Here is a 25,534-nt window from a genome sequence, read left to right on the forward strand (position 1 = left end):
TTCTATTAAGAATACACGGGACTACGGGCTTGCTCATTTTACTAGAAACCTTCTTCGTAGATACTTTAATCTAGGAAGAAAAGGCCCTTGGCTGGATTATTACCTTCAAACCCTTAAGCATGCCAGGACTTAGTGAATGTCTTGAGCACATGTCCTCTCTTTTCTGAACTGGTCCACAGGCATACTGAGTGTCCAGAGGGTGTCCAGTGGGTTCTGGTGTTGGGGTGTGGTCTCTGTGTTATTTGGTCAGAAGTGAGTTAAAGTTACCTTCTGGTTAAATCTGGCAGAACAAAAGAATTCCTGAAAGGCTTGAGGGAAGAGCCATTTTAGGGAAAACCATGGATATTTCTTAGCCTCTCTTGTTCAGCGTGAACAGCAGACTTTCAAGCTTAATACTGATCCTGCATGTCAATCAGGGCAGGAGGGACTCAAAACATCCTAAGAGAAGTTTTTAAAAGAATCTCCTAAGAAATCTCCACAGCCAACTGTGAGAAAACTAAAAACCGAAGCTGTTAGAAAAGTAAATCCCTCTAGCTTGGAGCCGGCGCAGCATTCCCATCAGGGGAGACGGGCAGCACGAAGAACGTGGGTGTCCCTTTCTGCCCATTTTTAGGACATCACACGCGACTTCCCCTTGGTCCTCTAGAGTAGCTGACAAGAATAATCACTGACATTGATTGAGCATTTTCTCTGTCCCAGCCTTGGGGTAGGTGCTTGACACAGACTATCACAGCAAATCCCTGCAGTGATGACACAAGGTGGGCAGGTGCTGATCTCAGTCCCATTTCACAAATGAGGACAAAAAATCTGGGGAAAAGACTACCTTTCCCCAAGAACACACAAGAAGTGGCAGATTCAGCGCACAGGTCTGCACTCTGCTCAAGTGCCCTCTGTGACATCCTGCCTCCCAGAACCATTGGGGGTGGGAGAGGCAGAGTTGCTCTCACAGGCAGTCTATGCCAGGGCAAGAGCTGATGCGCAGTGATGCCAAAGATGCAGAAATACATGGGAAAGGCAGCTGCCATTTCTGGGATCTAAAAAAGCCTATAAAATAAATATGTAAATTAGGATTTTCTGTCGTCGTCTTGGTGGTTGGAAAACTGGCTCTATGACAGGTTGGGCTCCGAAAATCAAATGACAGACGAAGGGAGAGAGTACAGAACCGACCTATTACACTGGGGAATAAAGAGCGAGGAAGCGGAGAGGAGAGAAAGAGCAACCGACTGGCAGTGGAGGTGACGGGGGGCAGCTGGGACAGGATGAAGCTGAGGGTGGCACCCTCAGCTCTGGTTCTAATTCAACACAGGAAGGAAGACTACAAAGCCCCATTTATAGCTGCTCTTTCCAACCTGCAACTCAGTTCAGAAGAACACATGACCACAGGCTCATTTCCACCGCAAACGTCTCAGGCTACAGCTTATGTCTTATCCTCAGATGACGTAAACTGAGAAGTTATAGGACCCAGTGTGACTCTGAGCCAGGGGCGATCACAGTGAGCTGTCTAGTCACTTTAAGTCAACACGGACGGATTAAGCAATCAGGACGACCAAACCTGGGAATAAAGAGGGCACAAAGCTCTAGAGCACTGGCCCGTGATATGATCAAGGCCAAATCTGTGGCTGGACGATGTTCAAGGCAATGTGTACCCAATTAAGATCAATACACGATAAGTGGGGTGTTTTTATTTTTGCTCTTTTCTTCGCTACCAAGTTACGTCAGCTCTGTAGCTGTAAACATGTGGCTTCCCAGGTGGGCCGCGGGCTGCATGCCTTCTTCCTGAGAACGCCCCACGAGCCGGCAGGCGGTCGCGAGGAGTCACTGAAACACGAAGAGCCCCCTCCAGACGGGAGAGGAAAGGACTGGAAACCCCACCTCAGATGTTACCCAGGGGTTCAGACGGGCTTAGAGGATCCACTTTGAGCCAGACTAGTTCCTCTTCCGCGGGAGCTCTAAGTCTGGATTGCGTCACTCTGGCCAGCCCCGGTTCCTCTGAGTGGGCTGAGCAGCTCCGGGCCCTTGATATGCAAATCATGCAATCTCACTGCTGATAAATGGTTCCACAGACAGGGTGACTAATGCCGTCCTGCCCAGCTGGCAGTTTATCTAGTGCTCCCTGCTAATCCCAGTTTATGCCCTTTTTATTGTTCTCGAAACCCCACAAAAGTGGGAAAAATAGAATTGGCCTTCATAGAAGAACCTCACCAAATTGGGCTAAAAGCAGGGACTCCAGAGTTAAACTGCCTGGTCCAAATCTAACCCTACTGCTTTAGTTGTATGACTTTGGACAAGTTACTTAACTGCTCTGTACCTCAGTTTCCCCATCTGTACAATGAAAATGAGCGTACCCACCTCTTGGGGGTATTGAATGAGTAAGTGCATTTAAAGTGTTTGGAACAGGGCCTTACACATGACAAACCTGCACTAAAAGTTAGCCAGTATTATGAAGTGAAAACAACTTCTGTAGTCACAGGCTGATCAACATCTCGAAGCAAATACTTTGTAGTAATTCTCCTTTCAGATACTCAAGCCTGCATGTCTAATTTAGTTAGGTTGGTGTGGAATAGTTTACGAGAGTAGGGCCAAATGGATGTGGGGATAAAGCCTGAGGTTTTCTCAGGATTTGTTATCCAAGAGGCAACATGGTCCTGAGGGAGGGAAGGTTAAGTGTGACCTCGTCTTGACCGCCATGCTGCCAGCTGAACTGAGGGAACCGGCAGTTCCAGCAGACTCAGCACCTGCTGATCGAATGGCTCGTGGCCAGCAAGTGGGCAGTCTGCTCCAGGAAGTGTGAGCGGGTGGCCTTGTGATCCTCAGGAGGGATGCAGGGTTTAGGAGAACTGATGACAGATGTGAAGCCAAGCTCTAAACCTGGAGTTGGAGACTCTTGTTTTAAGTAAATATCCTTTACCTCCTCTCTCTCTTCACATATAAGAGAGGGATGAGGAAGAAGCACCAGAAATCCTATCATAGCAAAATCATTGGCTGTTGATAATCTATCTGATTATCTAGGTCTGGAATTCTCTCCAAAGAATGGACTTAATCCAAACTGGGGGACCCAGGGAACAGACTTGAGAACAGATTGTGAAGAGGGAAGCTGCTGAGTGATGACACTGACTCAGCAAAGAGGACGTTGGGTCTTCTGAAGGGCTGTGATAACATTTTGTAGAGGGATACAGGAGGCATGCTTTGTTCTTCATGGGTCTTTACCAGTGTGGAATAAACCATATCAAGCAGTTTATCAGCCCCACAGAGCAATTGAAGACCCTGAGCTGCAAAGTAGCTATGAAGGCCAAAAAGTAGTAAAGTCAGAACAATCCCTCCCTTTCCAGAAGTGTTTTGGATTAGAACTTCAAAGATTTAAACTCTAGACTGGATGATTCCTTACCAAGTCTGAAACCTTTGGGCAACCAACTAACTCCATTGGTCTGAGCCTCTCTTCTTCCCATTTGTAAAACGTACCGGCTATTCACACTGGAAACAGTGGTGGCATGACCCGCCTACCTCACAGGGATAGTGTGAAGATCTAGTGAAATCATGTAGGTGAGAGTACCGATGAACTGCTAAGTGCCAAACAAACACAGAGGGTGGCTCCTCGCCACTCTAGTCATTCAAAAGTCATTTTTCACTTTGGAATGCAAAAAAGAGCCCCCAACAGGGACTGCCACTACTAGCCAGATACCCCTTGGTTGCTCTGTAATTCTCCATCCCATTTGTTCTGGCCCATATGTTAGCAGAGGTGATGTGTGTCCCTTCTCAGAGGCCTAGTTAGGCAGCAAGCATCTCCTCCATCTCTGTTTTCCATTGCTACGGCAACCTTGGAAGCTACATTTTCCAGATGGCAAAGTTACAAGATGGAAGAGGGCCACTGAACTTGCACTATACTTTATGTGAATGAGAAATAAACATTCAGTCTAGCCACTGAGAGTTTGAGGGTTAGTCTGTTGCAGCCATGCTTAGCCATCGTTACCCTGATTCAGAACAGAAGTTTTGGTCACTAAGAGACAGGCCATGTTCACTTAAGGGATACACAGAAGGTTATGCCAACTTTTCCTCTCAGGAATTTGCTTTAAGTCAAGAGTTCTATCCATTCTGCTCAAAGCTTTTATATTAATTAGCTGTCTACTCTCCTGGTGCGGATGGGACAGATCCTTCTAGATGACAAATTTCCTTTTGCTACAAAATGCATTTATTTCCAGCCAGATAAAATTTCTCCAACTGCGTATATGGGTACATATTATAAGGTCCTTCTTTGATAAAGGTCCTGTTTACAAGAGCCATTTCTAATTATTAAAATGCATACCAAACAAACATCTTTGTCTCTTAAAATATAATTTAAATAAACTGCTAATGTTTAAGCCATAGGTATGGTCACTGACGTGAGTGGTGTGCCATACTTCACTGATGAGTCCAGAGCGATATTGACACATTGCTCCAAGAAGAGATTCCACAAGTCAGCAGGCAGCAAGCACCTCTAGCTCACCTGCTGGTTGTGCGAAGAGTTGCTGTTGTGGCAGTGAGCCTTCTGTGAAAAAAGAGTTATGTGCAGACAAAGACGTATGACATATGCAATGTGGAGAGGCATTTCACAGAACGCAAACCCCATTCCGGTAAACTAATGGACTCCAGAATGAAAGCTTGGTGAATGAAAATCTGTTGTTTACGCTACTGGGTGTTGTGGCACCATCTCACTGGACACTCAATAAATAGCCGTAAAAGTAAGGAGAAAACAAGCTGGAGCAGTTGTCTTGGTCCTCGACATCTGTTTTCGAGACTGGGCTTTAAGTTGTGAGTTTTATGAATATCACTTTTTTCTTTCCTTCAGAGGAAATCACTCTATTTGGAAAGCCATCCATTTCCTTATCTTTAAATTCTTCATTAGCACTTAGAGAATTCTTGCAGAATGCCAGTATTAGGGACTCATTGGCTTAAAGAAGAGCACAGAGTGGTCCATACAAAGTCTCAACTTGTCTCTTGAAGTAAAAAGCCTGTTTGGCTCAGGATTTCTAGGATCTGGTTTATTCTTCACAACTTCTCTCCTTTTGGCTCCTGTTAATATCCTAAGCCTGAAATAGCCACGGAAACTCACAGGTTGAGCAGTATATTTCTTCATGAAATCTCATTTCAGTATCAACTATTTCCAGTACCATGGCTCCCTCAGGACTTGAAATAGTTGATCTCTTGAAGTTCCATCCTTCACAGAGTTCTCCACCTGCTCCCTGAAGGGAAGGTTCTTGTTCTAAGGCTGATGCTGGAGAGTTTCTCACAAAGGAAATTCCTGGAAAATCTGTATCCCCTTGTGATTCTCATACCATCTCTCTCATTCCCCATAAGACTAAGGTTGCAATTCTGGAGACACAAAGGAAAAGTTTCTAAACTCATCCTGGTTAATCATAGGAAGATGCCCCTCATCAATTGGAGTTAAAACTGGCTCTTCCTTTATGAAGTCAGGGTCAAAATTACTGACATCTTCTCGGGATTTCTGTCAAAAAGAAAACAAGGGTCAGATTTTATGTACTTGAGACTTACTCATCTTCCATAGGACTTAGCCCATTCCAAGGAGTTCAGAGAACTGCTCTGCAACTCCTTTAGTAGCACTGTTTACAGTTATGACAATTGTGATTAAACAGTGCTTTATAGTAATTCTACTGCATTGTATATTATTATGGCATTTGGTAACCACCAATTCACTAACCCCATGAAAATCTTGCTAAGCAGGCTGGTCTTAGGCTGGGAGGCTAAGGAATTAATTTGGTCACCTGAATCAGCCGGTTCACTCACCCTTACTCTCCATTTCACCCACATGCCACTCCCTAATGGGCCTTCGTGAAGGGCACACAAGCTCTGATTTGTCAACTGAGGTTGAGTAGGTTCACACTTGCCCCACCTATTGTTTGTACACAGGTCTATACACTTGAAGACATTTTTTCAAAAGACTTCTTGGAAACGCTGAGTTTAGGGAACAATTGCCTCTCTCTTTACTCACCAGGCAGATTCATTATGTCCTGCTGGCAAAGCTTTCCCTCATCCCGAGGAGCTAGAGGTGGATGCCCATTAAAGCAAGTGGCTTTAACTCTGGGGCCTGGTGTCCAACCTTCAGGCTGTTACCGATTAAGCTAGCTATTGTTTAGAAATGTTGCTATTTTACATCATTATAAACTAATGCTGAAAAGATCATTTCTACCAGTGTTAGACCTCTCACTTCTCTTACCTGAGTCAATGATACATCTCTCTCCAAGGTGCGCTTTGGAGCACCCTCCCTGTCCTCCTAATTCTTGATCCGCTAGCCCAGCTTCTCTGCCTTCCCATTGTGGACCTCTTGACCCACAGATGAGAAAGACTTAACTCTCAGACCAAGAACTGGAGCACCCGCAGGAATGCCACCCCACTCAGCTGCCTAGCTTGGGGAGGTACCCCTGGTGCTCACAGTGTTTCTCCAGGCAAAAGGGACTTGGCCTGTTCTGGCCTGAGCTCTGTACTGCAGTAGCTGTTACACACTCAGGCTCTCCAAGCCACGGAGCCAGGTGCAGTGAAGTGAGCAGCATTTCACTCCCTCTCTACTTCCTCGGGGACTTAGAAGAGGTGCCTTGACCAAGAAGCATGAGGAAACTGGCTAGGAATGATGAATTTCTCAGTTAGCCAAACTCTTTGGGGGAAACCTGGAAAGTTTCGGGCATCTTAGACCCCGAACTTCAGTTAAGGGAGGATGGAGCCAGAGCAAGCAAGAGGTGAAAACTTTGTGAGAAGTAACCTGGGCACACGAGAGATGTTGCCTCAGAGGCAGGGAGCCCAGCCTCCTCCCAGGTGAGGCTGCCCTGCAAAGTGTCTGGCTGAACTTCCGGTTTGGTTATTCCAGAGGGGACCACCCAGCTGCTCAAAGGACTTTGGTGGAACATTGTGATGTTTTACGAAAGAGGAAAGTCTACTATGATGGTCTTGGACACTTACGATTCTGGGTCTGAAAGGTGGTTCTATTTGGCGATGGTTCAGCTGCGCCCAGTCGATTTCCTTAAAGAAAGGATGTCTCAAAATGGCATGCTCACCGCCCTGAGTCAGGCTGCCCAAGCGCATGGTGGGGTTCTTGGTCATGAACTGAGAGAGGTGGGGAGAAAGAGAGTCAATCATTCAATCATATACAACAAGTATGTCACAAGATGGTAGGCATCAGTTCTGGCAGAGGAGCCTGTGTGAGGCTTTCTGGCTAATCTTGCTTAACTAGCTGAATTTTCCATCATGGGCAGCACAGCCAATATGAATCATCCCTTAAAGGCACAATTGCTTCTGTGTATTTATGGCCTTCCCCATTTCCATTTCAGATGTGGCCACTAAAATAAAGCAGAAGGGTCCAGTTTTCTTTCCTGTAAATACCATGTATTTTTCTTTCCCCTTTAAAGAAAAGAAACTCTTTATAAAATAGTGTGCCTTTCTCTAATACTGCAGTTGTAGACAGCCCACATCTTATGAATGGGGCTACTTTTAGGAACAGCTGTGCCATTTTTCTGAGAGACCTGACCAGTCAGCCAGGATTCCCACTCTCTGACAAGACCACAGAGAGAAGAGTGAGAGGCATTATTTTGAAGATCTGTGCAAAGAAGCCACAGGGTGAAAAACTTCAAGTTCTGTGCTCTGGCTCTAGGAAAAACAAAGTTGAACACTTTTCTTTATGCAACAAAGATATCATAGTTTTAAGCAAAAAGTTTGTTTCTTCAAGATGCTCCTTTCTTCCCCGCCCTTCCATTTTGAAATGTTTAATGACTGCGAAACTTGCTACATAAGACCAAAAACTAAAACAAAACAAGCATTGCCACACATTCAAGCAATATGTGTACATAAATCCTCTGTATTTATACCAATTGGGAAACTTCCTTGGGTCTGAGCTCCTTCAAGATGTTTTGGGCTATATCTTCTTTCACAAAATGGCCAGTAAAGGTGTTCTGATCGCGTCCTGACCAAGGACTAGTATAAGATAACTCACTTCATGGCCAGAATGTGATTTTCAATTTCACATAAGCTAATTTAATTTCCCATTTTCAAAAGAAAATTGCCTTGGATACAAAGTCTTGTTTTTAAATTTAAATCAAGTTATCCTTAAACAAATTTATGACAACTTATGACAGCCCCCGAGCACCCCTTTCCATGTTTGATTTATGAACACAAGACAAAAGTAATGCTGAGTTCATAGGAATTGCTTTGGAGTAGAATTTCCAGAGTAAATAAAAAGAAAATCTGGTTGAAGGTGCAGACATGAAAAGGTAGTGTTTGGAGGGGGCCATCCTGCCAGGTGTCCAAAGCCGCAAAGCCTCCAGTGTTGCTTCAAATGAAAATGATCATGTGGAGGGAGGAGGCTGCAAAAGGGTCTAAGCAAACCTGACGGGATAAACCTCGTAAAATGCTAAAAAAACTAAAAAGGGGAGCTAATAAGAAATGAAGACACTGATAGGGTTTAATAGCTTCTCTTCTCTCCTAGTGACAAAGAATGTGAGGCCACAGATGGTGCTGGATTGGAGGGGGACCCGAAAGTTTAAGGAGCCTTCAGAGCTACACAGCTTCCAGCAGAGCAGTTAGCACTCCAGGCATGAGCAGTGGTCGGCACAGATGCAGGAACTACAGACCTCATAAATAGCTTAGGCTCTCCCCGGATAAGTCTGTGTAATTCAGAGAGGAAGGGGAAAACACATACAGGAAAGAAACGAGCAGATTCTCTCTTTAGGAAAGTCAATGGGAAGCAATCTCTGATGGAATAGCAGTGTCTATTCCAAGAGCTAATGAACAAAAAACAATGCTGCAAGAAACTCAGGATATAAAGATGGCAAAACAGACCAGATGGCTTGTGGGAAATTCCCAGGCCTGCCAATGATGTGAGCAGAGGACATCTTGTGAATGTGTGGGTACAACTTGTTCTTCTGGGCAAGGGGAACAGTTCAGGGCTCTCGATGCCAGGGTGGCAGAAGCCCCGGTGTGCAAGACTTTGCCCATTCTCCCCTGGCACTGAAGCCAAGCTTCCAAGGGGCACTCTGGAAAGGCACTGCCTGACGAAAAGCAAACCAAATCATGGCTATTCCTCCTCAAAAAACTGCATCCTTGGAAATGGAGACAGGCAGAAGAACCCTTTCACTAGCTTGGTACTTTCTCTTGGGGTTCTGATAAATCCTTTTGAATAACCAAGCAGTTTTGTTTTCACTTTTAATATCTTGTTTTGAGCCCTTTAGATACAGCAATCCTCCATTCAAAAAAATGTTTAATTCAATTTACAAAGGTTTACGGGGAGTCGGCTGTATGCAAGGCAGGGTACTAGGCCTTGTGGGGATACACAGATGACAAAGACAGTCTCCCTGTGAAGGAGCTGACTGAGAGAAAGGGGAGGAGGTAAGCAAACTTAGCTGGATGAAATGGAGAGAGATATAGCAAAGTGCTGTGGGAGCTTCAAAGTGGGGCTGGGCAAATAGCATTGCGAGCTGGTGGTGAGAAGGCAAGTAATGGCCTCATGGAAGAGGTGGCCTTTGACAAGAGATGAGGCCAATGAGTAGAATTAATGTGGGCATGAAGGAAGAAGACAATGGTGCCTGAGAATACAGCCGGAGCACAAAGGCACAGATGCATGCTAGCGCTTCATACATTGGCGGAGGAGCACACAGTGTGGTACACTGGCACATGAGATGGTTGAAGAACTGTGGGGGCAGCCGGTAGGATCCATCAAAAGTGTACAAAGAGGTGAGTGATGAGAGCTGCCCTGTGATTTAGGAGATGACTCTAGGCACAGTGTGATAGATAAAATCCGAACGGAGAGGTAAGGGATTGGAGATGGGTGAACAGGAGGCTGAGACAATAGCTGAGAAGACACAAGTTCAGAAACTAGAAGAGTTTCTGGTTAGTGGGAGGGAAAAGTTGGGACCAAGTCCTGGAGGGCTTGTGGAAGAAGGAACACCATCCACATTGCCGGGAGCTGGGGTGAAGGGTAAGGAGGGGGTGAAGGGCACAGGGTCCGCTCGCTCTAGCTGATGGAGTGGGGTGTTGGGTAACGGAAACAGGTAATAAGAGAGGAGCAACAGATTGTTGGTAGTATTAATATTAGTATTAATGATAGTAGCAGAAGTAATAACAGTATTTTTGCCAGGGGAATGAAACAAAAGCATCTAACCTTTCTCACGATCTGACAGTGTGCAGATTGGGGAGGTTGATGAGCTCAGCTTTGCATTTGAGGAGTGCAGGCCAGGGTTAGTGGTCTAACTCCCAGAGACATCAACATTTGGTGAGAGGGAGAGAGCTGAAGCTGTGAGGGCAGGCCAGATTGCAGAGAGGGAGAGAAAGTACAGAATGGAGACCAGCCCCCGGCCTCGGACATTTTATTTGGCCCACATAGTGTGTTTTAAAATAATTTTAATTATTAGTCAAACATTTAAAAAGTAGGAAATGTCACATCACATAAAAGTCAAGTTTTCCAACTTCTCTTGGAAAATGGGATATTCTGGAACGCTGGGCCTGCACTTCTTTTTGATAAAAATGGCCTGGAGTTGAGCAGTGGCTGCCTCTTTAGATGGGGCGTGTGGTCCCCGGTCAGCCAGGTGTCCCACCACTCCCTGTTGCCTCACACCTGGCTGGCTTCACTCACCGCTGTGCATGGCTCCGGAACCCTGGCATAGAGTGAGAGGGCGGCCAGGGTGGCGCAGGAGGAGCTCATGAAGAGGCCAGAGGAGGATGAAGACCATGAAACAGGGACCACTCTGAGGAGGCGGTTATAGCCCTTCTGACTAGCCCCTTCCAAAGATACGGAGATGGGGGGTTAAAGGAACATTTAACACTAGTCCCAGGCCTGAAATCTTTCATGGCGCCTATTGGTGGAGGTGTGTAGGGTTGGGGCAGGAGGGGCTTGCTGCCCCAGGCCAGGCCCAGGACTCTCCCTCAACACCATCTTCCTCTGCTGTGAATGGTGATGGCATAATCCTTTTGCAGAAAACTTTCTCTATTTGCATATGTCCCTAATGGGACCCAAATGCCAAAAAAGTTAACGACAATGTTGTTTGGAGCAATCATTCATCCATGTCTAAGGTCATACTTAAAACTTGCCTCACCTCAACTGACCTTCTCCCCAACTGTGGCACAAACGAGAAAGTCAGCCAAAGAGGAAAACAAAGTGACTTCATGAAAGATTCTGGACACATTTACTAAACTAAGCAGAATGTTTTCTAGGGTCAATAAAAGCAATTTATAAGCTGCAAAGAGTGAGTGAGGAGCCCAGGGTGGAAAATCTGATTCCACCCAAATGTAGGTCTCAAGCTAACTGGAGAGCAGGGGAAGGAGAGAGGCCAAGAATGCATGGACTCATTTTGTATTCCCCTTCCTTCTGTGGCCCTCATTCAGGTGGAATTTAACTAAAGAATACTGAAGGATGAATCAGGCACACCTGCCCTGAGAATGAGATACTTAACAGTTCTCTCAAGGCTGCAGAGAAGGTGTGACAACAGGGGACAGCAGCCAGCCATGCATCCTCCCAAAGGGAGCGCTCCAGGGAAACGTAAGAGATTTAGGCCAGGCTTGTACAGGAATGTCCTGGGAAAAGGAAGGCTACATGCAGGATAGAAGAGCTCCTCTGACAGGGAGGGCCCAGAGCTTAACTGGTTAGGCTCTGCAGTTCGACTACCTGTGTTTGTATACCAGTTCTACCACCAATGAGCTGCATGAACTTGTACAAATTTCTTAACTTCTCTGGGCCTCAGATTCCTCAAGTATAAAATGGAGGTTTTCCTGCACTTCATGAGGTTGTTATGACAAGTAAATGAGATAATCAATGTAAAATGCCAGACACAAAGGAAGCCTCAATAAATGTTAGCATTAGTAAGCATCTTGTTAAACCACTTGTAGGTCCACCCCGTCCCACCTAAAGGCAGGGGGCATGGATGGAAGGCCTCTGAGAGACAAAATCTGAGGTCAGCTTTGACTCTGAGGCTTATCTGGCTCTCCCTGCTTCTCTACTTTGCAGCCAGGAAAGACAGAACAAGGTCTGTTTCTGCTTTCACAGTCTCAGCTCCAACAGTGGGGTGGTAGTGATGGTCTCCAGAAAACAATTTTTCTGACAGCAAAGATTTCTAAAGACAATCTTAAGAATACGAATGATACTCAGGTTTTAATGTGCAGTTGTATCTGCTTTGACAACAGAAGGGAGATACTGAATGCAGGATGAAGGGAGTAATGGAGCAACTGCTTTGTAAACCTGGTGTCAGGTATAATACTCTCTTGTGGGCTCTGCTATACATGAGGAGGCTTTGATTTTGAGTTGTTGGATGTTCCAGAGGATAGAGTTTAAACTAAACCTGTGTAATAATGTGTCTGAGATAACAGGATCCAAATGTACTTTGAAACTCATTAAAATGTAGGCAATGGCTAAAAGTATTTTTTCCTCTTTCAAAATCTGTCTGATTTCAGAGAAAGGAGGTTATACAAATAGAGCAATTAGTCTAATAAGATTTTCTTCTAGGAGGGAGAAAACACTGTATTTTCTACCTAACAGCTGGATTTGGCTATCGGGCAAACAAAATGACTTTCTCCTTTCATTCAATTTCAGACCAAAGGGCACAGACAGTTAGCAGTTAATGCTGGCAAGCCAGAAGGGAAGGAAACCATGCCACAGAACATTCCCATCAATATTCCAGGGAGATGCTCCTAAATGAGAAGAAGGCATTTTACGGCTCTACAGAGAGTCCTGGGGAGGGAGAGCAGAGAAAGCACAGGACACAGAATAGAGTGTGGTCCACGGCCATGACGGCGAAGCTCACCATGGGCGTACAGCCAATGGCCACCCTGGGGCTAACAAAATACATGCTTGTGTATGCATGTTGCAGCCACATGTGTCTGTCTTTTCCACCGTCACAGCTACGGTCTGACCTAGTTATGAAGACCAGTCACCAACCTTCTCCTTTCATACCCCTTCATGCCAGCTGTGGTGGTGAGGCACAGACCTAGGAACAACCTGTGCCGGCAGCACCATCCAGCCCAAGGCGGTGGTAAGAGGGACAAAAGTGGGCGTGTGAGTTAGCTGATGGGGCAGCAAGGGAGGAGAGAGACACCAGGGCTTTGACTTGATGTTGATAAGTCACTTTTCTATAGGAGAAGGCAGAGACAGATATTTAAACTTAAGATGAGGCTGAAAATGACCCACTGGCGGTGGGATGGGGTCTAGGGGCAGGAGGGAAGGATACATAATGGATTTTTCGAATAGATCTGGAGAGACAAACTGTAATCTTCCCAAGTACTGGTTATTATGCAGAATGGTGTTGCGTGGATTATTGGAGGAGCCAAGAGGAGAGTTGCTTTAGCTTGTTCACATTGGATCTGAGTGGAAGTCACTAGGCAGGGCTGAAACTAGTAATTCCCACACCTATGGCAATAGACCACCCTGCCATTCTCACAGCTCACAGGGATCTAGATACAGACTGGTTTGGGCAGGGGGCGGCTGTAGGAGTGGGAAAAAGAATGGTACAGTTTTTGTAAATGTTATAGCTTAATAAGTGGCAGCCATTACTACTGCATATATATGTGTTATATACTCTTGTATTACACCAGCGTTGACTTAAATGTTTCAAATTCATTCTATATAATACCAACAGCAACCCTGATTATTATTCTCATTTTACAGATTAGGAAACTGAGGAACAGATCAATCTGTATCCTGCCTAAGGCCACTCATTTTGGGAGTGGTGGAGCTGGGATTCAAACCCAGGCCTATCTAACACTAGAAGACTTCGCTCTCAGTCCCTATGGTAGCCCCAAGAAGAGGCTTAGTCATCTGCTCATGTGGATTCTGGATAAAAGAATAGTGCGGACTGACAAGTCAGGAGGAATCCTGGGACGACCTTCAGGACTTCACCTGAACGAGAACGCATAGCACTTTGTGTGTTTACTTATGGTGTAGCTCCTTTGCCAGCCCACGTGACATTCAAGTGCACCCAGAACAGGTGCACTTGAGAAGGGAGAGGCAAGGATAGTCTTGAAAAGAATCAAGGAATCCTTCAGTCTGACCATCCGGTTTTACTTCAAACAACTGGGGGCCTTTGTATTGGAGAAGAAAAGATAGAAGGACACTATTGATATTTTCAAATCCTGGAAGAGCTGTCAGCCAGAAGAGGCATTCTACATGGGAGAAATAAGTTCAGAGAGTGGGAATTAAGGGAACATATATAAGTATATCATAAGGAAAATTAAAACAAAAAATTTTTTGATACTCAATGCCCTCAAGTGATAGAAGGGGCATTCTTGGGAGGAACATGTGTGTCACAATGGAAACATTCTGGATGACCTGTCTGGCATCAGGTGGGAGGGGACACCAATGTGTCTATGTCAATATCAAGAGTCTACAATCTTATCACTTCCTTCTTCTCTTTTTCATTTATCATTAAAATTCTGGAAGAAAAACGCTGACATTTTGAACATGACTGTGCCTTCTCAGCTAGTGATGCCACATTTTCCTTGGGTCTTAAGTGGACTTGTCTTTATACAAAATAAAATGAAATAAAACTTGCTCAAGCTGATATCCTTGGGCTAGTTACTAAAGGAGTGGGCATATAAGTATATTTGAAAATGCCAATGGATCAATGTCTTCACCGATAGGTTATAACTGATCTACATCAGAATATTCCATGAGATATCTCCAGAGACACAATATACAGTGTACTTTATTTCCTCCTAGTGAAAGACAGTACAATAGATGCCCTGTACCATTTCTGTTCCTGCAGAGGAGGCAGGAACAGTGCTAAAATCTGTAGTGGGTTTGCTGGCTATATTTTTCATCCTGTCTGTGATTGGAATCCAGCAGCCTTTCCACGGGCCTAATCTTAATTCCTTTTCAGCACTCTTAACGCTCTGCCCTTCCTGTGTTTTATAATCGTTATGGCTTCCCCTGAATCCCAAGCCATCTCAGTAGCTTCACTCAAGTCATGTGACAAAGGTGGTTAAAAAAAGGTAAAGGTCAGAGGTAGAGTCTCTGAGATAGAAGCCCAAGGTCAGGCACTTCTGCCAACGCCAACGTTGTTAGCCAATATGGTTTTATTCCTGGCAAACAAGTCTCAAGCAGCTCTGACTGATGGGGCGGTGTCACTGCTCTCCAGTAACTCTCAAGCGTTCAAGGAAAAGGAAGCTCTCCTCACTGCTGCTCCCTCACACGCCCAAGCGGCACAAGCGACTACTTCTTTCCAGGTGTGATCCCAAAATGTAGCCATTGAAAAGAAGTGAGTCCTAAAGGAGGATCCTCCAGAGGCACACCACACAATGCGCTTTATTTCCTCCTGATCAAACCCAGGGCAACACCCTTCTTCATCCAGCCTACACATTATCTTTGGTGTCCAAACCAAACCTAACCATCCACTGCTAAAAATTATTGATCTTTGATACTTGGAAAGGACAAATAAAAAAGTGTACTACTTCTGTTCGCAAGAGTTTTTCAACTTAAAACAAAAAGCTCTTCCGACCCACAGACATTGGTTAGCAAATCTTCACAGAGAAAAGGTTTCCACGCTCATTTTACAAAACCTCTGACATCTTTATCCTCCAGGCTGAGATATGGAGATTAAAGAGGCATGTGGTATTAGTATTCCATTAAAAAAAAAGCCCTTCACACTGCTAGCCACAAATACAGATCTTCCTCAACTTACGATGGGGTTACATAGTGATAAACCCATCGTAAGTTGAAAATATCATAAGTCGAAAATGCATTCATTACACCTAACCTACCAAACGTCACAGCTTAGCCTCGCCTACCTTAAATGTGCTCAGGACACTTACATTAGCCTACAGTTGGGCAAAATCATCTAACAGAAAGCCCATTTTATAATAAGTGTAGAATAGCTGATGTAATTTACGGAATACTATACTGAAAGTGAGAAACAATGGTTGGATGGGTACAGATGGTTGTCAGGTATCGGTTGTTCACCCTCGTGATCATGTGGCTGACTGGGAGCTGTGCTCGCTGTCACTGCCCAGCATCAGGACAGAGGATCAGACCACATACCACTAGCCTGGGAAAAGATCAAAATTCAAAATTTGAAGTACAGTTTCTACTGAATGTGTATCACTCTTGCACCATGGGAAAGTTGAAAAATCATAAGTCGAACCATCATAAGTCAGGGACCGTCTGTAAAACATTAGGACCTCTATTCTTAGGAAACTTACAAGCTAAAATGAGGGAGAAGGAAGTTGAAAACAATAACGTTAATAAAATATGATAAAAAATGCCAAATACAAAGTCTCTGGGAAGATCACATGCTAGTGCTTTTCTGTTTTCTGCCAACATTAGCCTTGATCTATTTGGGAGTAAATGGTCCATTTCTGAAAGGTGTTAACTGTACTCGCAGTTTCAGTAAGAGGCCTGTGGAGCAGCTCCACTTCCTCGTGGAAACTCCAGTCCCAGCAAAGGGCTGCCGGGCTGCATGTTAACCATCCCTCTTGTTAAAGGATCTTTCAGCAGCATTCTTTTGGTGTCTCCCTATAACAGTGTTTGAAAAATCAGCTTTAATGATCCAGCGTTGGATCCTCTGCATTATTCCAGTTTTTCCTCCACTTCCTCAGCCTCCTCCTGCCTGACCACCTTTTGGCCGCTCCCTTGAGCATTCCAACCTCTACCAGGAGGGGAGCAGGAAATGGAGAGGATCAAACTCAATGCTGCTCCGATCAACTGCCTGGTGACAGATGTGGGACATACCGCTAAAAGAGGATTCCAGAATTAATAGTGGTTCCCCCTTTGTGCACAGAGGCACACAGGCCTCCTGCAGACAATGCACAGATGATGGAATCTGATAGGCGTGATGACAGATAAACCCACACGCAAACACACACTTTAATTTCTGTAACGCTTAGGAACAAAAGCACTCTATCATCTCCTTCTGATGCCAAGTTTACAACACCTCCTGAACTGACAAAGGTGACTCAGGAGAAGGCACCAAGCTCCTTTCAGCACTTATCTAACCTGGCCACCTGTGTGAGCTAAGAGATGAGGGCATTGACTTCACCTGAGTCAGCACTGAGCCTCGTGATCGCTCACAGACAATGATCTAGCACAAAGGGACACTCACCTCAGAGAGAGGCCATCACCTTCCCAAGCTCTATGGACTGGTGAGGACTTCCCCAGGTCTTTCTGGAGGTAGACGAGGGTAAAACTCAGTGCAACCTCGCAAGCTCTAAGCAAACTATTTATTTTCTTCTGTGTCATGATTATTAGCATTTAGGATAATTTAGTGCCAGTTTAGGAAACTTGGTAACATGGTGGCCAACAGAAATCATGTATTTATTCCAAAACCAAGTAATAAACCATAAAAAAATTATCTTTAAGATCAACAATCTGGAAAGCCTCTATCTGCTCTTTACACAGGTGTGTGTAGCTTCGTATATTACACAGGTGTGTGTATCTTCGTATATTTTCTGTGTTAACTTCTGTAGATGTTGCCAGTTCTATTCTATTCTCTGAGCTGGGGTGGGAAGGTTTTGCTTTTGGAGCATGCACATGAGAGGGTTTAACACAGACGTTTAAAGCACAGACGAGAAATGAGAGACAAAAGGGCAAGCAAGAAAAAGTCTTCCCAGTGCACTTTTTTGAGTGCGTACTATGGTTATTTTTGGTTGGAAGGATCATTGGTTAATGATTTGGGAATTTTTTTCAAGTAGAAGTCCTGGGCTAAAAGCTGTGTGTGCTCCAACTCCTCCCCCTCCCACTGGCTCTGTGCTCCATGGGAGGGAAGTGTTCTCGCCAGCAAGTCCACTGCCCTCTCTCCACGTCTATATGAAAGTTTTGGACATCCAAACACAAAGAACTCACAGGTCCACAAACTTGGGAGTGGTGGTAAAGGTGATGACGGGAAGGGCCAGGTAGCAAAGTAATACTGGGTTAGGGGTCATGTTGGGTAAGACGTTGGTGCCCATCCTGTTCAACATCTGTGGGACGCTGGACAAGAACACCCCCTCAACTTGAATTCAGTGAGCTGACATTACTACACGTACGAAGCTCCAAGGTCTTAACTTCTATGACTCTATGGCATGTTATATAAACATATCCAAACAGTTTCTACAGATAATAATAATACCTTCCACATAAAAAGGTAAGAAGGAATTCAGAAAGCATTTCCTTTTAAAGGAAAAAAAAGGGCAAGCAAGATATCCAGCAGAGGCCAATTCCAGGAGCAGTGCTGACCTTATGTTCCAAAGAAAAGTTCAGGGAATCTCAGGAAGCCAAGTAGGCATGACCCACCATGCTGAGACAGTGTGGGAGAGGATGTGAAGGGCTGGCTTGGAGATCTTGGCCCTTCCTGCGTCTAGGGTGGGAAAGGCAGACCCAGCCCGCAGAAAAGCATCACACAGGGTGGCCAGGGCAGCGGCTTGGGGCAGAGCTCCCCAATGAGGAGAACTCTCTTCTGTTTTCTTTGTTAAAAATCCTTCTTTGGGGTACACTTAGGTACTCAACGTGGAGGTTCAGGGACACGAAGGTATGGAGATTGTGCATGGATGGTGAAGAATGAGTACACTAAAACCACTGATTAATTTTGTCTGTAGCATAAAAATGACCAGTGTGATGCGGACTCCCAGTCTAGGACCTTGAGACTCTTACTGGGCATCAAAATATGTAGCTGGATTGATTGTCACTGAAACATTTCAAAATAAATTCAAAAATAAACTAAAAAAAAAAAAGATGTAGCTGGATCCACTGGAGAGCTGGCATGTGGCTCACAGCATTTCTTCTTTTTGTATATTTGTATTGTTACATTGTTTCACTTTATTCATGAAGGCTGAGTTCACTTTTTCTACACAGGCTAGAATATGTGTGTGTGTGTGAATACATACATACATATATATAAGTATACATACACAGACACATATCTACACACACTTTGAACTTGTACAAGATATCCATTAATTTAAACAAAATTTACTATTATAGAAAATTTCAAACATATGCAAGTATGTACCCATCACCCAACCTTGATACTTACTCACACATGACCAATCTTGTTTTATCTGTTCTTCCCTGCCACCCCTGGATTATTTTGGGAAAAAAAAAAAAAGAAATCCCAGATATTTCATCTGTGAATACTTTGGTTTGTTTCATCTACAATATCTCTTTATACAATATCCAGAGTGATCTTTAAACGTGAAAAAATGATATTGTCACTCATGCTTGCTTGAAATCCTTCAATGACTTATCTCGGCTTTTCAGACAAAGGTTAAACTCCTTCACATGGCCTCCCGTGTCCTTCATAGTCTAGCTGTTTCTTCAGCCTCATCTGCTACATCCGTCATCGCCCCCTACCTTTGCTCGTTACTCTAGCCACACTGCCATAGAGTTACTCAAATGGACTTCTCCTTTCTCAAAATCTTTGCATACTTGTAAGCCTGACTAACTTCTCTTCAGCTTTGTTCTCAGCTTAAATGTCATCTCCTCAGGATGGCCCCACTTGACAGTCTAGATCAGATTAGGTCTGCCTGTTACATATTCTCAAAGCACCTTAGATTTTTTTTCTTATCAAATTGGAAGTATATAGTTATTTGTATAATTTATTTTTTTAACATCTGTCTCCTTCCCCACCCCAACTGGACTAAATTTCATGAAGGCAGTGATGACGTCTATTGTGCTCATCTCTGACCCCTAGCCCCTTGCACTGCACCTGACCATAGCAGACCTATGGCTGCTGTGCACATATGCACTGATATATGCCTGTTAAATGAATAGGAGGATCAGTATCTATTTGGCTATTGACACCCCAAATATGTGTCTTTGGGTTAGATAGAGAGCTCTTGGAAAAACAGAAATACAATTCTCTTAGGAATAAAAATCTAACATGGCCTCATGTACAATTAAGCACTTAATAATCTTGATGATGTTGGTGGATTGTTCAAGGTGAGGATGAAGATAACATCTCTCAGCACACTGTGAAATTACTACTCATAATTTAACAATGCTAATAACTCACTCCTGTATTGTGCGTGCCTCTTTGAAAAGGCCTTCATGCACACTACCTCACTGGAAGGGTACTGTTGGTGTCATCATCACTGCCTCATGGGGTGAAGACTGGAGAGCAGTGGCAGAGGTAAAATGGGGTCTTGCCACTCTCCGACTAGTGTGTGCTCTTTCCATCCTACCACGTCACATTGCTTCACCTCTCAGGGTCTCAGCTTCATCTATTAACCAGGGATTTAGACAAAACTCTTTTAAAGATCTTCCAGCTCTGCCATTCTGAGTTTATGTTTCTAATAGTCCCCAAGCTCTACGAAATTAAGGGTAAAGACAAGTGATTACAATCCAAAACTTAGCACGCACAGCACTTCCTGACAGTTTTAGGACTAGGCAAGACACCATCTAATGGAGTCTACAGTCAACATTAGGAACTCTCAAAATCACCAAGCTCTCAGAATCATACGTGGGCTCAAATCCTGGAAAAGGGCCTGAAGTTTGTATTTCTTTTTTTTTTTTTTTTGGTGAGGAAGATCAGCCCTGAGCTAACATCCAATACCAATCCTCCTCTTTTTTGCTGAGGAAGATTGGCCCTGAGCTAACATCTGTGCCCATCTTCTTTTACTTTTATATGGGATGCCACCACAGTATGGCTTGACAAGCGACGCATCAGTGCGTGCCCAGGATCTGAACCTGCGAACCCCGGGCTGCCGAAGTGCAGCGCATGCACTTAACCACTGTGCCACCTGGCCAGCCCCTGAAGTCTGTATTTTTTTGTGTGTGTGTGTGAGGAGATCGGCCCTGTGCTAACATCTGCCAATCCTCCTCTTTTTGCTGAGGAAGACTGGCCCTGGGCTAACATCCGTGCCCTTCTTCCTCCACTTTATATGGGACGCCGCCACAGCATGGCTTGCCAAGCAGTGCGTCGGCGCGTGCCCAGGATCCGAACCGGTGAACCCCGGGCCGCCGCAGCGGAGCGCAAGTACCTAACTGCTTGCGCCACTGGGCTGGCCCCTGAAGTCTGTATTTTTAAAGAAAGCAGCATACCTTACCTTGATCTGGAATTGTACAACAAAATGAAAGTTTGTTCAGAGTCCTTAAAAATGTCTCAACTTACCTAACTCCTGGCACACATACAGTCTGCGAGCCCTCGGTTATGTGGCCTAGGACCATTTGTCCCTACCTAGTGAGCAATACTCAAAAGTTACAGCAGGCATCAGTTTCTGGGTAAATCACATTGTACAACCACTAGCCTATTTCACTGCAAGTAAAACTAGGAGACACATTGCAAACGTAGATGTTTATACAACCTTAAATCATTCCTTCCTAACCTCCTCACTGAATCCTCTTCCACTGCCACCCCTTAACCACTGGTGTGCCCCATCCTCTGTGCTTTTGCTCTTCACCCTCTCCCCTAGGCGATGTCTACTCCCGTGTTCTCAATCAGGCTACAGTGATCATCTTCAACGTCTCTCCTGAGTTCCAGACCCATGTGATCAACTGCAAGGTATATACCACTTTCTGAATGTCTCCCTGACCTCTCAAAGCTCACATGTCTCCAACTCATCTTTCACTGCCCCCAACCCTGCACCTAACACTCCAACAGGATAGAACTAGTAACTGCAGTTCTCTGAATACGCACGCTCCTTCCTGCCTCTGAGGCTTTGCACAAACTGTTTCCTCTGCCTAGAATACTCTTCTCCCCCTGTCAACTCTACTGAACCCTACTTGTTCCTCAACACTCAGCTTAAATGCCACTTCCTCTGTCTTGTACCTCATCTCACCTTCCCTGTCCTTGCCTCCAGAGAGAGTTTTGATCATTCCTCCTCCGCAGCGAGCTAAGTATTCGTTTACATGTTCTCATTCCTACTAGACTGTGAACAACATAAGAGGCCGTATCTTTCCATCTTTGCATTCGCAGCACTTAGCACAGGCCAAGCAAAGGGAAGGTGTCCGACAAGTATTTGCTGAATTGAATTGAACAGGATCCTAATTTCCGAATGTATTAGTTTCTCCTTCCAGGGTCACAGACTCAACTCAGGTCAATAGAATAATTATTTCTGGTATTGTGGCATTATTCAAATACACAATCTTTAAAAAACGCTATAACATTATTATCATAAACATTATATCTTACTTTACTGAAAGTTTCATAGGTGACAGACTCATGCTATGTGGGTAGTAACCACACAGCGCTCTGGTAACTTCCTCCAGTGACTAACGTTGCTGGTACAATAGGAAAGAATCACATCAGGGAGTAATTTGGGTGCTAAAAATGTGGGTCTCTAAGGGTAACAGACACTCATTAATGGGAAGTAGAAGAAAAATGGAGAATGGTCAGATGTAGTCTAGCTCAGAACCCTGGACTGGGAGTCAGGAAAATATGGATTCTGATCCCAGGGTTTTTTTTTTTTTTCAATTGTGATGTAATATACAGAACATAAAATTTACCATCTTAACCACTTTTAAGTGTATGTTCAATGGCATTAAGTATATTCACATTATTGTCCAATCATCACCACCATCCATCTCCAGAACTTTTTTCATCTTCCAAAACTAAAACTCCGTACCCTTAAACACTAACTCTTACCCCCTAGCCCCCCTGGAAACCACCATTTTGCTTTTTGTCTCTATGGATGTCACTATTCTAGGTATCTCACATAAGTGGAATCATACATGTGTCCTTTTGTGCCTGGCTTATTTCATTAAGCATAATACCTTCAAGGTTCATCCTTGTTGTAACATGTATCAGAATTTCCTTTCTTTTTAAGGCTGAATAATAACCCATTGTATGTATATACCACACTTTGTTTACCCATTCTTCTGTTGCTAGACACTTGGGTTGCTTCCACCTTTTATATATTGTGAATAATGTTGCTGTGAACATTGGCGTGCAAATATCTGTTCGAGTCCCTGCTTTCAATTCTTTTGGATATATCCAGAAATGGAACTGCTAGATCATATGGTAATTCTCAGTTCCATGTTTAATTTTTTGAGGAACTGCCTGCCATACCATTTTCCACAGTGGCTGCACCATTTTACACTCCCATGAGTGATGCACAAGGGTTCCAATTTATTTGTTTTAAGTAATCTGCTGAATGGCCTTTGGTGAGTCACCATTTCTCTGGGTCTCAGTTTCCTCATCTATAAAATGAGGGGATTGGAATGAACAATCTTGAAAGTTCTTCCTGCAATAAAATAACCATATTGGTCTGATTAAATCAAGTTGCAATTAGGGCCAGAAAGCAGTCTGAATGGTTTGTAAGGCGTGACTTGATATCTTAAATCCGCCTCCTAATTCAATAAACGAAGTAATCATTTTTCATAGAAGAGGGCAAAGAGTCTAAAAATCATTTCACAGGCCCAGGTCTCGCTGATGACAGCAGTGGCCACGTCCTGAGCACCTACTCTGTGCTGAGCACTGTTCCAAGTCTCCTCCTTGCACTAGCTCGGATGCGAGCTGTACAGAAGAGGCAATTGAGGCGTGGCAAAATTACGCCACTTGCCCAAGGTCACACAGCCAGCAAGTGCAAGAGCCCAGATTTGCCCTCAGACAGCTCGGCTCTGGAGGCAGGTTTCTCACCCCTCACGTGCCTTGGGGCCTTCCTCTGGCACTTCTCCTCCAGTCTGGAGTGCTCCTAACGGTTTCCTTTCTCTTCCCTGATCACACTTCTGCTTGAATGTCTCTGCCTTCTGCAAAGAAGAGCTGAACTGCCTCAGCTATAGCATCTAAGCATTTTATTTTTAGACATGGAGGCAGAAATGTACAAAATTGTCCCAGAAATCCTCTCGGTGAATGATTTTTAGTAATTTTATCTGACACAATTTTCAAGTGTTTTCAGAATATCACTTTTAAGGCACACTCTGTGAAGGAGGAAGAAACAGAATGCTTATTGTGTTCCTGGGTGGATTACGCGTATTAATTCGTTTAATCTGGACAATAACCCTATGGCATGGATTTTATTACCTCCATTTTACAAGCAAGGACACTGAGAGGTGCGGTAGGTCACTGAGGTCACTCAGCCGGAACGTTTAACAGAGCTGGGAGGTAAGCCACCGCTGAGTGAAGCCCACGCTCCTTCCCACGGAGAGACACCCCACAGAGAACACAGAGGGCCACTTAGGAAAACCAGTGCCAGGTCAGCGACGCAGCGCGATCTCACGTGCTGGCTATCCAGCTGAGCAGCTGGCACTAGAGAGGAGCCAAAAGAAAGGGAAATGAAGAGGTTCACGGTTTCCCAGAAGTGAATCTGCAAAGAAAGGGAGCAACTGAGTCTCCACTGAAGATTACATTCTCTTTAGGCACCAGAGGCTCTGTTTTCTCTCAGAACAAAGACTGTGGAGGCAGATATTACTGGATAACATACATTCCAGTTACCAAAACATTTTTATATACATCAAAGATACAGCTTAAACTAACAGGATTTATCTGATTAAGAAGAAACTGTCTTAATAGTTCTACATGGATCTTAACCTTGCTCAGTACCTCCTCTAGGTTTCATAGGGATTAGATAGGGGGTGAGATCTAGGTCCCAGATTTAGTCGGGAAGAACTCTCTCAAGAGGATTCTGCAACACTAGAAAGAGGTTGAGGACTTTTACAAATTTGAAGAAAAAATTTAAGAGAAGCAGATGTGGGTGATGTGCAACTCAAATGATGATGTGACCTCTTAAGATTTCTACTGGCCCTGGATTCAAAAGGTGTGAGGTATTGATCAGAGAAACACCGAACTGGATGGTTAATTCCTAAACAGAGAACATTAAACCTTCTCAAGGCCCAGACTGACTTTTATTTCCTGCCCTCCATGGTACCAAGCACAGTGACTTTTATACACCAAAGCCAACAATGCACATTTCTTTATGGCTTGAACTAGCATGTTCATTTGAATTATAAACTCTGGGGTCCTTCTTTTAAACATTAAAAATGCTAAATCAGCTAGAGTAATTGGACTAAATATGTGCACCATGAAAAACCATTAGTATTACGATGGTGGTGGTTGTAGGCCTCGGGGGATTTGCATGCACGGAGAATCACAAAAAGCCAGATTCTGGACGTTGGAACTGGGAAAATAATAATGCAAAGTAAGCTGGACTCTGTAGCATGATTAGATTGTGTTATCACAGATCAGGTCATCAAAGTTATCTGGGGCCAGCCAAGGTGAGTGCATTTCCCTTCCAGAAGTTAAGAAACCTTAGGGCATAAATCTACAAAGATAAGCCTTTCTCCCTGATTTTTTTATTCATAAAGTTGTAAGAACCACATTCTTGGTTTCTTCAGCCTAATTCTAGTAAATATACAACTAACTTGTTCTTATGAAAACATGCTAGATAGAGACATTTGGTAGAATCCAAAAGTACTTCACTTTCATTTCTTAGATTAGTGCTTCCTCGATATCAAGAGAGTATTGGCACCTGAACTTGAGAATCAAGTTATAAATTACGATTCACTTTGGCAACATTTGCCTGAGAAGGATTTCTGTGATTATTTTTCTTTTAGGGACATGGAGAATTCTCAGGGACAATCATGCCTTCAGCCCCAGTACACAGTGACCCGCACACAAAATGTTCTTGAAATGGCACTGATTATCTGACTGGAGATTTTTGAAGAGAGACA

At 44.2% G+C, this 25,534-nt stretch overlaps 1 protein-coding gene across 1 annotated transcript in view; it reads right to left on the bottom strand.

The window, feature by feature from the left end:
- Positions 1-1,320: 1,320 nt before the first annotated feature.
- PRKCH (protein kinase C eta) overlaps positions 1,321-25,534 on the bottom strand; it is a 219,105-nt gene continuing 194,891 nt past the window's right edge. Inside the window, exons 13-14 of the mRNA XM_087448406.1 lie at positions 6,946-7,089; positions 1,321-5,479 (exon numbers count right to left, since the gene is read on the bottom strand). Coding sequence (XP_087304532.1) covers positions 5,333-5,479; positions 6,946-7,089 — 291 coding nt within the window. The 3' untranslated portion in view covers positions 1,321-5,332. The remainder of the gene's footprint in view (positions 5,480-6,945; positions 7,090-25,534) is intronic.

Source organism: Ceratotherium simum, chromosome 24 (assembly GCF_057802395.1).
Source record: "Ceratotherium simum simum isolate JZ-2026a chromosome 24, ASM5780239v1, whole genome shotgun sequence".
Lineage (NCBI taxonomy): Eukaryota > Metazoa > Chordata > Mammalia > Perissodactyla > Rhinocerotidae > Ceratotherium > Ceratotherium simum.